Source organism: Amblyomma maculatum, chromosome 3, assembly GCF_055883805.1.
Source record: "Amblyomma maculatum isolate TAMU_Amacu chromosome 3, ASM5588380v1, whole genome shotgun sequence".
Lineage (NCBI taxonomy): Eukaryota > Metazoa > Arthropoda > Arachnida > Ixodida > Ixodidae > Amblyomma > Amblyomma maculatum.
The window spans coordinates 19,798,749-19,812,018 of NC_139346.1; the positions used below are offsets into that span (position 1 = coordinate 19,798,749).

The 13,270-nt window shown below is 45.0% G+C and overlaps 1 protein-coding gene and 1 long non-coding RNA gene across 8 annotated transcripts in view; both read left to right on the forward strand.

The window, feature by feature from the left end:
* The first annotated feature begins 1,391 nt into the window (after positions 1 to 1,391).
* On the forward strand, positions 1,392 to 9,186 carry LOC146194304 (uncharacterized). Of its 5 annotated transcripts, none has more exons than XR_014705862.1 (4): positions 1,392 to 1,554; positions 2,929 to 3,054; positions 3,556 to 3,722; positions 8,058 to 9,186. It is a non-coding gene; the product is annotated as an uncharacterized LOC146194304 (long non-coding RNA). The 5 variants fall into 5 exon arrangements; XR_014705864.1 differs by having other exon boundaries at positions 1,394 to 1,554; positions 3,634 to 3,722; XR_014705861.1 differs by having other exon boundaries at positions 1,395 to 1,554; positions 3,556 to 9,186.
* Positions 9,187 to 12,847: 3,661 nt separating this feature from the next.
* LOC146194305 (proline dehydrogenase 1, mitochondrial-like) overlaps positions 12,848 to 13,270 on the forward strand; it is a 251,848-nt gene continuing 251,425 nt past the window's right edge. For all 3 annotated transcript variants that reach the window (XR_014705865.1, XM_084597343.1, XM_084597344.1), the window contains exon 1: positions 12,848 to 13,239. Coding sequence is in view for 2 of the 3 variants with exons in the window: in XM_084597343.1 (XP_084453469.1) it covers positions 12,955 to 13,239 (285 nt within the window). In the remaining variant the exon portion in view is untranslated. The remainder of the gene's footprint in view (positions 13,240 to 13,270) is intronic.

A 13,270-nucleotide genomic window follows, 5' to 3' on the forward strand; every position in this document is an offset into this window, starting at 1 on the left:
AAAATGCTTGCATGATATCAATTATTAGTATAACAGTCAAAGTAAACATGTGGGGTTGAGTTTTAAATATTACTATAATTCATATATTAGCAAATGTGTTGTAATATACAAACAAATTACTTTAATTTGCAAATAAATATTGTTTAATGAAATTTTTACATGATATTAAGCTAATGAAAACAGTCAAAAAATTGATATTCATGACACCACTTGTGCTGGAAGTGGTTAAAAAGAGGCCAAATGCAGTGACTTATATATGAATTCACCTGCAAGAAGTATATACGCAAGAAACTTCTAAAGCGTTATAAAGAAGGACACTCTCACTGAAGACACATTTCAAGCCATAGCGACCCCATTGAGGCTCTCTTCGGGAAAGTAAGGCTAAAGTGCGGAAGCTTGGAACGACATATGCTGTATGCGAGGGGCGTAATTGAGCTAGCGGCACTTGACTTCATTGTCAAGACAGTACGTTTCATCTGAGAGCAAAATCAAGACACCTTGCGTCGATGCCAAAAAAAAAAAAATCATTTCTGATGTGCCGCAATCAGTAACCGAGGCACTGAAGGAATTGACATATCTGCTGCCCCCATTGCACACTGTCACATATTCCGGTTTACCTTTACGTCACTAGATGTACCGTTAATCAACTTCGGGTACGTGTGACACTTGCGCTATTCTTCTTGAAACTAGTGAAAGAAGCAGTCCCAAATGTACATTCTTCTACGAGGACAATATTCTAGTGGACTACATTATCCGAAACCAGAGCTTAATTGTTGCCCTATTGGACATGTTTTATTTTTATTTTTTTTTTTAAGCTGCCGTGCACCTACTACACACAAATGTTCTCGAAGTACTTAAGATCCTGATTCAATCAGCACTTGAGAATTCCCCACTGAGTGACCCGGAAGCCCAGACGGCCACTGACGTCCGACGGACAACCGAACTCGGCCTCAACTCGGCGGCCGATTTCGGACGTCCGCCGGAATTCCGGCGTACGTACGAAAGCGGATGGTCGAATCCGTTCGCCCAGCGGACAGCCGCCGTACGTCCGCCACTGGATTTGCTTTTACACAGCTATGATATAGTTTGTAGTCGTCGTGCTCATCTGAACTGCGTATAAATCAGTAATGCCGTCAAGTCCATTATATGATGCCAGAGCGAATCGATGCGATAGAAAGCGTTTCCATTAAACAGCTTTTTTTTTATTTTCCGCATGTTTCATCGTTGAATTCTTCCATCAAAAATTTTTGATGAAAAGTTAAATGACCATTAAACATTTTTCTATCATGATGCTTCAGTGAAATTTTAATCAGTGGCTGAATAGACGCAGCAAGCTCAAAAAGAACGAAACCGAATCTATCCTCAAAAAAATCTGAAATGAGCCAATCCAATCCACCTGACAAGTTGAAGTTTAGTCATGGAAGATGGCTTCACGTTTCCGTGTTCTGCATTTTCTGCGCAGTTACAAATACCTACGGCTGTAATGCACTGCTAGCATTGTTTTTGCTGTGGCTTGGTGCGGCTGGCACACTTTGTTCACCCGCCGATTCCAAAGTAAGTATTTCACCGAACTTTTGTTTCTTTAGTGGAACTTTTCGATGCACCGATGGTGCTGAGCTTTTGGATAAGGAAACAGCTCTGTACAGCAGCCGAACGGTCGAGTGTTTTAGGCGAGACTGACAGGATGGCTCCGCGCCGACTAACTAAATTGCAGCCTCAAGTCTGAGGGCCATCTTTCTCGGCATTACTGGACGCTGCGCCAGTAAGCCGCGCAACTTCTCTGTCTCTGATAAAGGAGTGCCTGCCCGAGCTTTAAAGGAGTTAATTTGTTAACCATGCGCAACGTGCTGAGTTGTAAAAACTATACGAGAAAACTTTTGCACTCCGCGAGCCTATCGTGCGACATGCCTACACTTCTGAAAACGTCGCGCGTTTTTTTTTTTTTTTTTTTTATGGACAGCCGCTCATCTTTCTCTCGAGCTTTACGGCAACTACAGTTTCTAGAAGGAACGGCTGTAGCTACTAAATAACTAAAGGTTTAGTACTCTTCTTCAGCTTTGACAAACCAGGACAGCACCTTGCGCATGTTGGTTATGCATGTGGGACCGAACCGCGCAGAACAACCGGACAAGGAGATGAGAGAAAAAAAAAAGTCAGCACTTGTCTTTTTCTTGACCCGTTGTTCTGCGCGGTTCTGGCAGGAATTTGACATACCGCCGCCGCGACACAGTTGGGCTGTGAGCTCTGGTGCCTGCAACGCCTTCTTTTATGCAAAACAGGCATACTGGGAGGCCATGCAAGCCGCGGGCTCAAAAGAAAAAAAACAAAAAAAAAACAAACGAGTTGAGCAAAAGTGAGATGAAAACAAAATTGTTGTTGCTTTGTCCTTACAGATATTCAAAGGCTCCTCAGAACTTCATTGCATTATTGACAGCAAGATAATGCCAAAGCTACACTAGAGCCATGCAGCACCTTATAGTGCATGATACTGAGCTTATGTCTCGCACTGAAAGCTCTTACCATGTTCTTAGATTATCATATTAAAGTAGCTTTAAACCCATGCTTGTTAATACAGTGATAGCCATAAATTGAATCTAGGGCATCATGCTCACATACAAGGCTTCTTATAACCGCTGGTCACATGATGTGGGCTATAGCAGAAACCTGTACCTGGTCATCTTACAAGCATTTGTGCAATTGATGCTTTTAATGTGTTGTAAAAGTTTTTGTGTTCTGTTTCTGTATGGGAATGCTTTCCTTATTGAAGGCTAACATTTGGCTTGCTACAGCAAAACCTCTACCTAGTCATCCTAAAAACAGCACCGCAGTTGGTGCTTTTAGTGTGTTGTAAAAGTATTTGTGTTCTGCTTCTGTATGGCAATGTTTTTCTCGTTGAAGACTAGCATGAGGCTTCCAAAAATTTTTCAGATGCCATTTGCTGTAGCCGATTTCGTAAGCCAACAGGAAGCAGCACTTTGAACATGGAAAACTGTCATCCACGGGGAAAAAACAGCAACATCCCTTTGCATTCTCATTTCTTTGGTATGGCTAAAAGTGAGTATAGTATTATTATCTATATTATTAATATTGAATCATGATTGTCAGTGTTGAAGTTGTTTGAGCGTGATGATTTTAAACACACAGGACATCCCTTCGACATTAAGGTTTTAGCTTGTTTACATGTAGGATGTAGAACTGGTTTCAACAAACTTTATGCAGCAAATTCTTTTTACATTGTCCACCATGTTACTTTTTGTCATTGTCCGTTCGGTGACTGGAGGAGGGAGAAGTAAATAACCAGTATTTTACGTTTACACAGTCGTCCACTCTTAGCTTGAATGGGAATGTGTGGCATGCAGTTTGCAAAATAGCAATGCATCCGTCGCAGCCATGCATCAAGGCTAAGTGGCTTGTGCGTAGAGGGACTAGCCGCTCCAGCTTCACGTCATCTGCCTCTTTGCTCCGGTGTGCAGACGTGCATTGAGGCAAAGTGGTTTATGTGTAGAGAAACCAGGAGCTTCTTTGTCACATCTGGCTGTTTGTTACGGTGTGCAGATGCACATCGAGGCAAAATGGCTGATGTGTAGAGGGACCAGGAGCTGCTGCTTAACGTTCTTCGCCTCTTTACTACAGTGCACAGCCGTGCATTGATGCTAAGTGGCTTGTGCATGGAGGGCCCAGGAGCTGCAGCTTCACGTCTGCCTCTTCGCTCAGGTATGCAGGTGCGTATTGAGGCAAAATGGCTTATGCATAGAGGGACCAGGAGCTGCTGTGTGGCGTAGTCTGTATATTATCTATGGTGCATATTGAAGTACAGTGGGGGGGGCTCATGTGTAAAGGTACCATGAGCTGCTGCGTCATGTCGTCTGCCTCTTTACTATCGTGCGCAGGCATGCATCAAGGCAAAGTAGCTTATGCATAGAAGGACCAGGAACTGTTGCTTCACATCTGCTATGATGCACAGCTGCGTATTGTGGGTGGTGGTGGAAAACATTGCCATCAGATACAAATACAGGAGGTTACTCACTAGCTGACCCTGAGGGGGCCTGTCCTGACAAAAACAAGGGGTCCCTAGTTTGGGACCCCAGTGGTGGTAGAGGGACTAGAGGCTGGTACTTCACGCTGTCTGCCTCTTCGCTACGGTGTGCAGCTGCGATGGATGCAGTGGCATCTCAAAAAGTGCATGCCACGCACTCGCATGTTCAGCCTGAGTGGACGACTGTGTACCTGCTATAGCTTTGTTATTCATAGAATAAACCTAGGCCAAGTTGGATAAATTATAGCTCACCTCATATGTGGTCAGCAAAAAAAAGCCACTCCAGAAAATCTGATGCATTTACTGTCATAGGATTCTTATTCATATACATGCTACTGACAAGTCAGATTCTTCACCCTCAGAAATGCCAGAAAAATAACCAAGGGTGCATCTGCAATAGTCTAGCTTGCTCTTTCTCTGCAGACTTGAGTCAGATGTGTGTTCCATTGCTGTGGGTAGGACAGGTGTGAATCTTTGATTTTAAGCTTGCAACAAGTATGTTATTGTAGTTTAAAGGCAGAACGGTACTAATAATCGCAGCCCCCCGTGGCCTTTATCCCCTTTTAATAGTGTTGCTAGACACTGAATTATTAGTTTACTCTGCACTGTTTCTGTCTAGTTAATGTGCGGAGATGTACATATATTTATATGACTTGGAGTTGTCGACTTTGCACTTAGAAACATTGTAGCGTTATCTGATGTGTTGCTTTCATTTCTTTAATGATTTCTGTAAGGTATCGGTGGCTATGCTAGGCACCATTATTAGTCTGCTCTTTTTGAGTCACCTGTTCAACGCCGAGCTGCGGCCATCTCCCACTTGCCCTCGGACAGGAGGCGGAGAGACGCGCACAGAGAGGCAGCTACAGTGCTTAACGGAAAGGTAGGCAGAGAGGGAAAGAAGTCCCCTCTTCCGAGGACTTTGCTGTCGCACTCGAAGACGCGGGGACAGGCAGTTTGTTCTCGTTGCTGTGTCATGTAGGGGGCTCATTTTTATTTAAGGAGCTTTAGTTGGACTGTGAAAAAGGCTGACCGCCGAAGAATTGACGCGTTTGAATTGTGGTGCTGGCGAAGACTCTTAAGAGTTCCTTGGACTGCCAGAAGATCAAATCAGTCGATATTGTCGACCATAAACCCTGACTGCTCATTGGAGGGTCAAATTCTAAAGTTAAAGCTCAGCTACTTTGGTCATCTGATGAGAAGAGAGGAGTCGCTGGAGAAAGATTTGATGTTGGGAAAGGTTGAGGGTCACCGGAGAAGGGGTAGGCAGCGAACGCGATGGTTAGATGGCATTCTCGAGGCATTGCAGATGAAGCTATGTGATGTTAAGAAGATAGTGAGAGACCGGAAAGCGTGGCGTGACATGGTCCACAGGGTCACGAAGAGTCGGACACGACTGAACGCCTGAACTGAACTGACGAACAGTATACAACTAAGGGGTCCTTAGTACTAAGCGTACTAAGGGGTCCTTAGTACGCTGACTGGACCCATCACCCGGAGGCAGCACAGCTTTGAAACGAGCACCTCTTTTGGAAGAACTGCTTATCGTTCAAAGAAAAAACACTGTCAGGTTGAAGGGTGTAAGGCCCGCTTCCTTATTGGGGAGCCCATAAAAGTGACAATTATTCAGTGCAGGCGCGCTGAGTGGGGTCTCGTTGAGGATTCCAACCCTGGATGTCAACAATGGTGGGAGATGGCGGCGTTGAAAAAGGGCAAGTGTGTAACAGTGACGGTATGATGCGGAGCGGGAGGATGTGGGTTGGCTCTTCTGATTTGGTCCGCAATGGTGCTGACTCGGACGCCAATAATTGCAATAATTGCCCTGTAAAAGGAGCCGCCAAGGATGCAAGCTTTGGGCAATGGTTGCGCACGTGGGACGCCGTTTTGATGGGTTCTAATTTTTTTTTTACCTAGGGGAGAGAGTTTGGCATGTGACCTAGTGAGCCAATCATTTCGAGGTCCATTCTCTAAATTCTGTTTGTTGTGAAACGAATTTGTTGTCCCTTTTGCATTGCTTGTATTAGGGAGAGGGTGAAGAACTTATGAAAGTGGAAAGACATGCCAAAATGTTTGTTAGCCAGTCATGTGTGAGTTCGTTGTCATTGGGGATGAGAAATGTGGGCGGAGTCCCGAAGTTAATGAAACGGCCCCGCGGCCTGGAGAACTCGTTCTGAGCTAAATTTTGATCTCTTTCCTCTTCGGCATAGATCATGGTCATTGTTTCACCTGTTGTAAATACGTACATTCATGTATAAAATTTTCAGTTCATCTTCCTCTCCGTGTGCAAGTTGTTGTGGCCAGATGCAGTAAATTCACTATTTTCATTTCTATATAACGTGCCTTTCTGAAGATGGTGAGCTCTTTTGTCCAATCCTGTAAGAAAGCAGCAAAGCGCTCCCAAATCTTCCACAAAACTGTGTGATATCTTTAATACTAACTGCGGCTTGGTGTCACTCACAACATGTAGTTGAGGTAGATTTCTTCCCCCCCTCCCCCTCTTTTTGTTCGTTCAAATGAGGACCAGCGGACACTAACTCTTGCTTTTGTAATGCCCTAGGCCCCGCCTTAAGGCAGTACTCCAATGTCAATACCATTTTTATAGCTATGGCTGTCCAACAGCACTAATGTCTTTTATACACTTCTTTTACTAATCTCTTACCCAAGTGGTGGCTTATACTGCGGGGGTGAAAGTCTCTGGACAGTATGTGTAGATTTTGGACTAGAATCGCGATGTAAACGAATTGTGACCTTATTTCTCTTGCACACATGAAAGAACTAACGTTCAACTTTCACATCGACAAGTATGATCCGAGTTTCCTGGTCGATGTGAAAGTTATGTGCTTTGATTGCAGTTTGTGTAGTCCACACACTTGTCCCCGATATTACATAGGGGCAAATTAGGCGCCTTTACAGGGGCAGTTTCTTTGGCGCCCACTACCTTCCCCATAAATAAGCTACAGTATTTCTTGTGAACAGCTGGCTCCATTTATAAATACCATTATTTTTTTTGTAATTTGTTGTGCGTAGTTGAGAAATCCATGACATACATGCACAGCTGGTTGCCAGAATTGTGCAGCCATATTTCAGTAACTAACATCCATGCTGCATGCTGCCGGTAATACATCAGGAGCTTGTGGTTGTCAGCTTTTTGTGTTTTGTGTGACTATAAGCCTTGCTATTTTAATGTCACATATAGCGCTGTGGGTAAACAAATAACTTTACTTTTAACTCTTGTAGAAGCATGAACACTGCGCAATCACTGCCGCGGGCTATGCATCCACATTGGGCTTTAGCCACATGTCAAATGTCTATCTTTATTCTGCTGCAGCAGCTTGCATGTTATCAGATAAGTTACTTTGTCGCAGCTGCTCTAAGGAGACGCTTTCTAGACGCTTGTAGCCTAGATGTTGATGTCGATATACCCCCGACACGCCCAGGGAATGTCTTCGGTAGAGGGCACATGGAAACCAGCGAAATGTGCAGTTTACAGAACAAAAAGGTAACAATTTTAAATGATGTTATTATTGATCACTTCTTTTCAGAGCAGGAACAATGACTTTAGAAATCTGCCTGTTAAACTGCTCAAAATGCAGGTTTCTGCCGCCAATGCGTACCTGTGTAATACTGCAAAGCTCTGGCTGTGCTTTATGTTCATATACAGCATCCTTTATGCTTAGTTTCTCTGCATGTGCACTCCATGTCTTGGGCATTGCTGAGGGCGCATAGCAGCAAGCATAACATGCCATGTTTGGTCAGAGTGGCATGTTCAAAAAGACGACATAAAAACATTAAAATACTGAATGCCAGGTTCTGGTCAAACTACGTTTGTATCTTTTGTTATTCTGCATGGGTTTTGCTGCAGTTATATGACCTTTCTATATAGTATGTGACAGTTCTGAATGGAGATGCATGCGTACAGTGCCACCTGGAAAAAGCAATTGAGAGAAACTGGCAGTTGCCCTTGGAGATGTGTAATCAAAGTTCAGCACAGATAACTTGAATTTCATTTTCCCTTCTATTGCAGGAGGAGCCCAGCCTGCTCTTTCCAACTTAGGCCTGAAAGACCAGCAACAGCTGATCGAGCAAATGCACAGGATAGTAACTGCTCCTGGAATTCCGGCCTGCGGAGGCCGCCCACAGAGAACTCGATCATCTCCTCGCTAATTCCGAAATATTAGGTTTCAATAAATACCTTTTCCTCCACCACCTCCCCAAGGGAAGAGCTGTCACGGCCAAGGATAATTAAAAAAAATTATTCAAGCAGATTCTTAATACTCCAGTTGGCCTGCATTTTACCATGCCATTCCTTAACATTGATATTTTTTTAGTGTAGACTATTTATGCATGCAGTTTTTGCAATAAAGCAAAAAAAAAATGCTGTTTTTACAACCACGCATGCTGGTATGCCTATGCACTTAGCATGTTTTCAGGAATGGTGCATTTGTGTAAAGCTCAGCTAGCATATGTGCCTCTTTGATGGAAGTTTTAATTGCACACTACTGTTCAGTGCTTTGTGTGTGAAAGTAAAGCAGACAACAGGAAACTTGAACCTGTTGCATATTCTATTGTCTGCTTTACTCTCACGACAAAGGCATTGAGCACTAGTATGTGACTGAAATTTCCATGGCACATGCTTGCTGAGCTTTACACGAATGTTATTGGCAAGTTTTTACACCAATAGCGGGCCCTGCAAGCATGTTCCGGGAAACGTCCGAATGTCCACCTCCGGCTGCCCGTCGGACGTCCGTGGGACGCGATCCGGATCCACGAACGATAGTCCGACGGACGTCCGCTGTACGTATATCGAACATAACCGGACTTCCGTCGGATGTCCGAAGGTCCGAAAAAGGACGTCCGTCGGTCGACCGTCGGACGTCTATGGCCGTCTGGGAAGCGACGACCCGGAAGCAGTTGAGAACATCCATGTTGATATTTGAAAAAATTCTCAGAATCCTTCTTGCCAATTAATTATCCCAAGAAAGTGACAGACAGGAACGAGATGCCAACTATCCTTATGTGCACAAGCAGTGCAGGAAGATTTTGAGACTGAATTTTCTAGCCGGTCGCATTTTGATGAATTGATATGCAGTACAATGTGAACTTTGAAGGACCATATTTTAGTGTTTGCCGATCTTTTCAATTATACATAACATATGCCCATTTCCTCGAATAAAAGTTGTTTTTTATCTATGTATTAAACATACCACGTCTGTTTATGCCCGGCCATTTCCTCGAATAAAAGTTCTTTTTTATCATGTATTAAACATACTACGTCTGTCATACGTGCGACTCGCGAGACTACATATAAGGCCTTTCAACCGACTGATATGTTTTGAACGAAGCTAGAACAACCCACTCCACCAGACAACTGAAATTTTAACTATATGCGCAAAGTTTTGTTCCTTACTCTGAATCTGAGACGCGCCATGAATTTTCGCCTGTCCTATTTTGCTCTGAACGAAAACGGCAGCGGTTGACAAAATCTCCACCCATCAGTTTGCCATGCACTTGCGTCAGCTAGGTCGCCCTGCACTATACTTACAGCTTTCAAAGGCACACTGCATAGCCTGGTACATTCATTTTGGTACAAAACTTTGGGGCAAAAACTGTTGAGGTAAGTGTACCCAGCTTCATATTCGACCGTGCGCGGCCGCCCTGACGAAGGCGCGCGGGCGCAGATTATTGACTATTTTATTCCTCGTACAAGATAAATCTTAGAGGCTGAATGCGGCGTCTTTGTATAAACCATAAAGGGGTGAAATGTCAGGACCTGCGGGTTGCAACTGATGCGGGCGAAGCGAAGAGCGAGCGCACGTACGTCAAGGTCAATGCGTACGTTTCCCTTGCGCGTGAGCGGCGGTAGCAGAAGAAGCGCAGCAGTGGGGCCAGAACACTGTAGCCATGGAGGAAGGAAAAACTCCATGAGTGGGGCGGTAGCGACCCCACCAAGGCGCGGCGGGCGGTGGAAACAGACCCAATTGGTCACGGCCGGTCTCGAGGTAGAGCGCGCTTCTCTTCTCTTACGGCCTCTCCAATGGGGTCTGTTTCCACCGCCCGCCGCGCCTCGGCGGGGTCGCCACCGCCCCACTGCTGCTCCTCCGCCACAGCCGTTCACGCGCAAGGGAAACGCGCGCTCGCTTTTAGCTTCGCCCGCGTCAGTTGCAACCGGCAGGTCCTGACATTTCGCTCCTTATGGTTTATACAAAGTCCGTAATCAATATCGAACATTTCGTGTACGAGGAATAAAATACAGTCAATATTCCGCTCACGCGCGCGCTCCTTCGTCAGTGCGGCCGTGCACGGTCGAATGAAGCTTCGGGTACACTTCAACATTTTTTACATCTAAGTTTTGTACAAAAATAAATTTACTAGGCTATGCAATCTGCCTTTGAATGTTTTAAGCAGGTGTAGCGCAACCTGACGTGAGTGCATGGTGAACTGTTCGGTGGAGATTCTGTCAACCGCTACCGTTTTCGTTTAGATCAAAAAAGAGGCACCGGCGAATATTCATGGCGCGTCTCAGGTTCAGAGTAAAGAACAAAAATTTACTCATATAGTAAAAATGTCACTTGTCTAGTGGAGTGGGCTGTTCTAGTTTCGTTCAAAGCATATCAATCGGTCGAAAGACCGAAGATGTATATGTATTCTCGCGACTACTTTTAATCAAGGAAATGTGCATAAACAGTTAAGCAGAATCGAAAAGAGCGGCAAACAATAAAAAAAAATTGTCCTTCAAAGTTACACAGTGCACTACATATTCATCAATTCATGAAAATGCGACCTGCGTCTAGAAAATTCAGTCTCAAAATCTTCCTGTACGGCTTGTGCACATAAGGAGTTGGCCTCTCGGTGTTCTCTGTCACTTTCCTGGTATAATTAATTGAGAAGAAGAATTCTGAGAAATTTTTTTAAATATCAAAGAAGCGGACCTAATAACATAGCTGTTGTCAATTCCTTTCGGGCAACTCAGTGTTGAATTCTCAAATGCTGACTGAATGTGGATCTTAAGTACTTCGAGAACATTTGTATGTAGTAGGTGCACGGCAGCTTTTTCGAAAAAAAAAAAAAGCTTGTCCAATAGGGCAACAAGCTCTGATTTCGGATAATGCAGTCCACTAGAGTATTGTCCTCGTAGAAGAGTGTACCACATGGGGCTGCTTCTTTCTCTAGTTTCAAGAAGAATAGCGCAAGCGTCACACCCGAAGTTGAATAACTAAACGGTATATAGCGACGTAAGGTAAATTGGAGTATGTGACAAGGGGAAATGGGATGGTAGGAGATGCCATCACTTCCTTCAGTGCCTTGATTTTGCTCTCAGATTAAACGTCCGTCTTGACAATATAGTCATGCGCCGCTAGCTGTTACGGCCCTCCCATCTAGCATATGTCGTTCCCTTCCGCACATTAACCTTACTTTCCCGAAGAGAGCCTCAATGGGTCGCTATATAGGGCTTGAAATGAGTCTTCAGTGAGAGCTGCCTCTTTTAACGCTTTAGAAGTTTCTTGCATGCTTTCGATATAGCAGGTGATCTCATTTGTAAGTCACTGCATCGAGTCTCACCTTCATCATTTATTGGCCTCTTTTTACCACTTCGAGCACAAGTGGTGTCATTAATATCAAACCATCTTTTATTGTTTTCACAATAAGCTTAATATCATGTAAAAGTTTCATTAAAACAATGTTTATTTGCAAAATTAAAATAATGTTTATAATACGTACCACGCATTGGCTAATATATGAATTGTAATAACATTTAAAACTCAACCCTACAACGTTTACTTTGACTGTTATACTAATACTTTATATCATGCAAGCATTTTGCAATTTACATTACATTTTTATGAAATTATTTTCATGTTCGGTGCTAATGGATGGTTTAGCATCTAGTGCTAAAAGACGGTTTTGCTGTTGAAGACGAGTTGCTGTAATGTTAGCCTTGAAGAAGCTTCAATGTGATCACTGCTCATTGTTTTTTTTTGTTGTTGTTGTTGCTATCTTTGTACAGGCTTGGGAAAAATTCTGACTAAAATGGACAAAAGTAGCTATCATGTGCCATGCTTGTCGAACGTTTGCTGAACGGCAGTGTTTTTTATATCCGTTCACGTGTGTAGTACGTTCACGACATGCCGCTGCAGCATCTACCTTCTTTGTTCTTTCATTTCGGGGCAGCACTCACCACGAAACTCGCGAGAGACCGCGCGAAACCAGGCAAAAGCCACCCGCCGCCACTGAAACAGACGCGGAGCGAACAGTGAGCAGGTCGCGCCCGTTGCGGCGGCGGAGAGCGTAGCTCAAGGAGAAAAATTCGCATTGTTCACGCGGCGATTGAGAAGGCCGTAAGAAAGAGCGCGCGCTCTCCCTCGAGACCGGCCGTGAATTGGTGAGGCCGTAAGACATGGAGCCGTAAGAGAAGAGAAGCGCACTCTCCCTCGAGACCGGCCGTGGTGAGAGAAAGGAGAAATAGAGAGGAAAGTAGGAATTTACATTCAGAAAATCATTCAGGACATTTGATCCCTTTGGACACTTTGGTGCTGCATGAAAAGTAAGCATATGCAGCTCCACACAATTTCATCTGTCGATTGAAGTGCGTCCAAAGTGAGAAATATTCGGCCGACCGTTCTGCTACAGTGAACTGGAATGTTTTCACTTTCCCCTCTGTAATACAAGATGAGATAAGTGGTACCATTTTTCAAATTATCCTAGTACTTGCAAGTTGCAAGTTTACATATCTGCTCGGCTTTGTGGCATCGGTGACCGGTAAAATGTTCAATACCGAAACTGAAACTGCTCTCGTTTTTGTGACGTCATCGACCGACGACAAGGCCGACTTGGATCACGCTGCCGGAGCAGGCCGTGTTTGTTGTTGCGTCGTCCTCGCCTCGCGTCTTCGCTGCAAGAGCCGATCGGGGCCAGTGGGCGCGATGGCCTCTCAGCGTCTGCTGTGCGTGATGCCTATGCCGGCCCGCCTGGGCAGCGCGCTGCGCGTCGCCTCGGCGAGCGGCCGGCGGCCCAAGTCCAGCGCGTCCCCGGCGGCGCTCGATCGGACCGAGAGCAGTGCAGAGTTGCCTCCGCAGCGGGACCCGCTGGACCTGAGCTTCAACGACGCCCGGGCCGCCTACAAAAGCAAGACGACGGCCGAGCTGCTCAGGGCATACGTGGTGCTCAAGCTCAGTTCCAGCAACTGGATCGTCAACCACCATCAAGAGGTGAGCAAGCCGCCGGAGGAATGCACCTCCC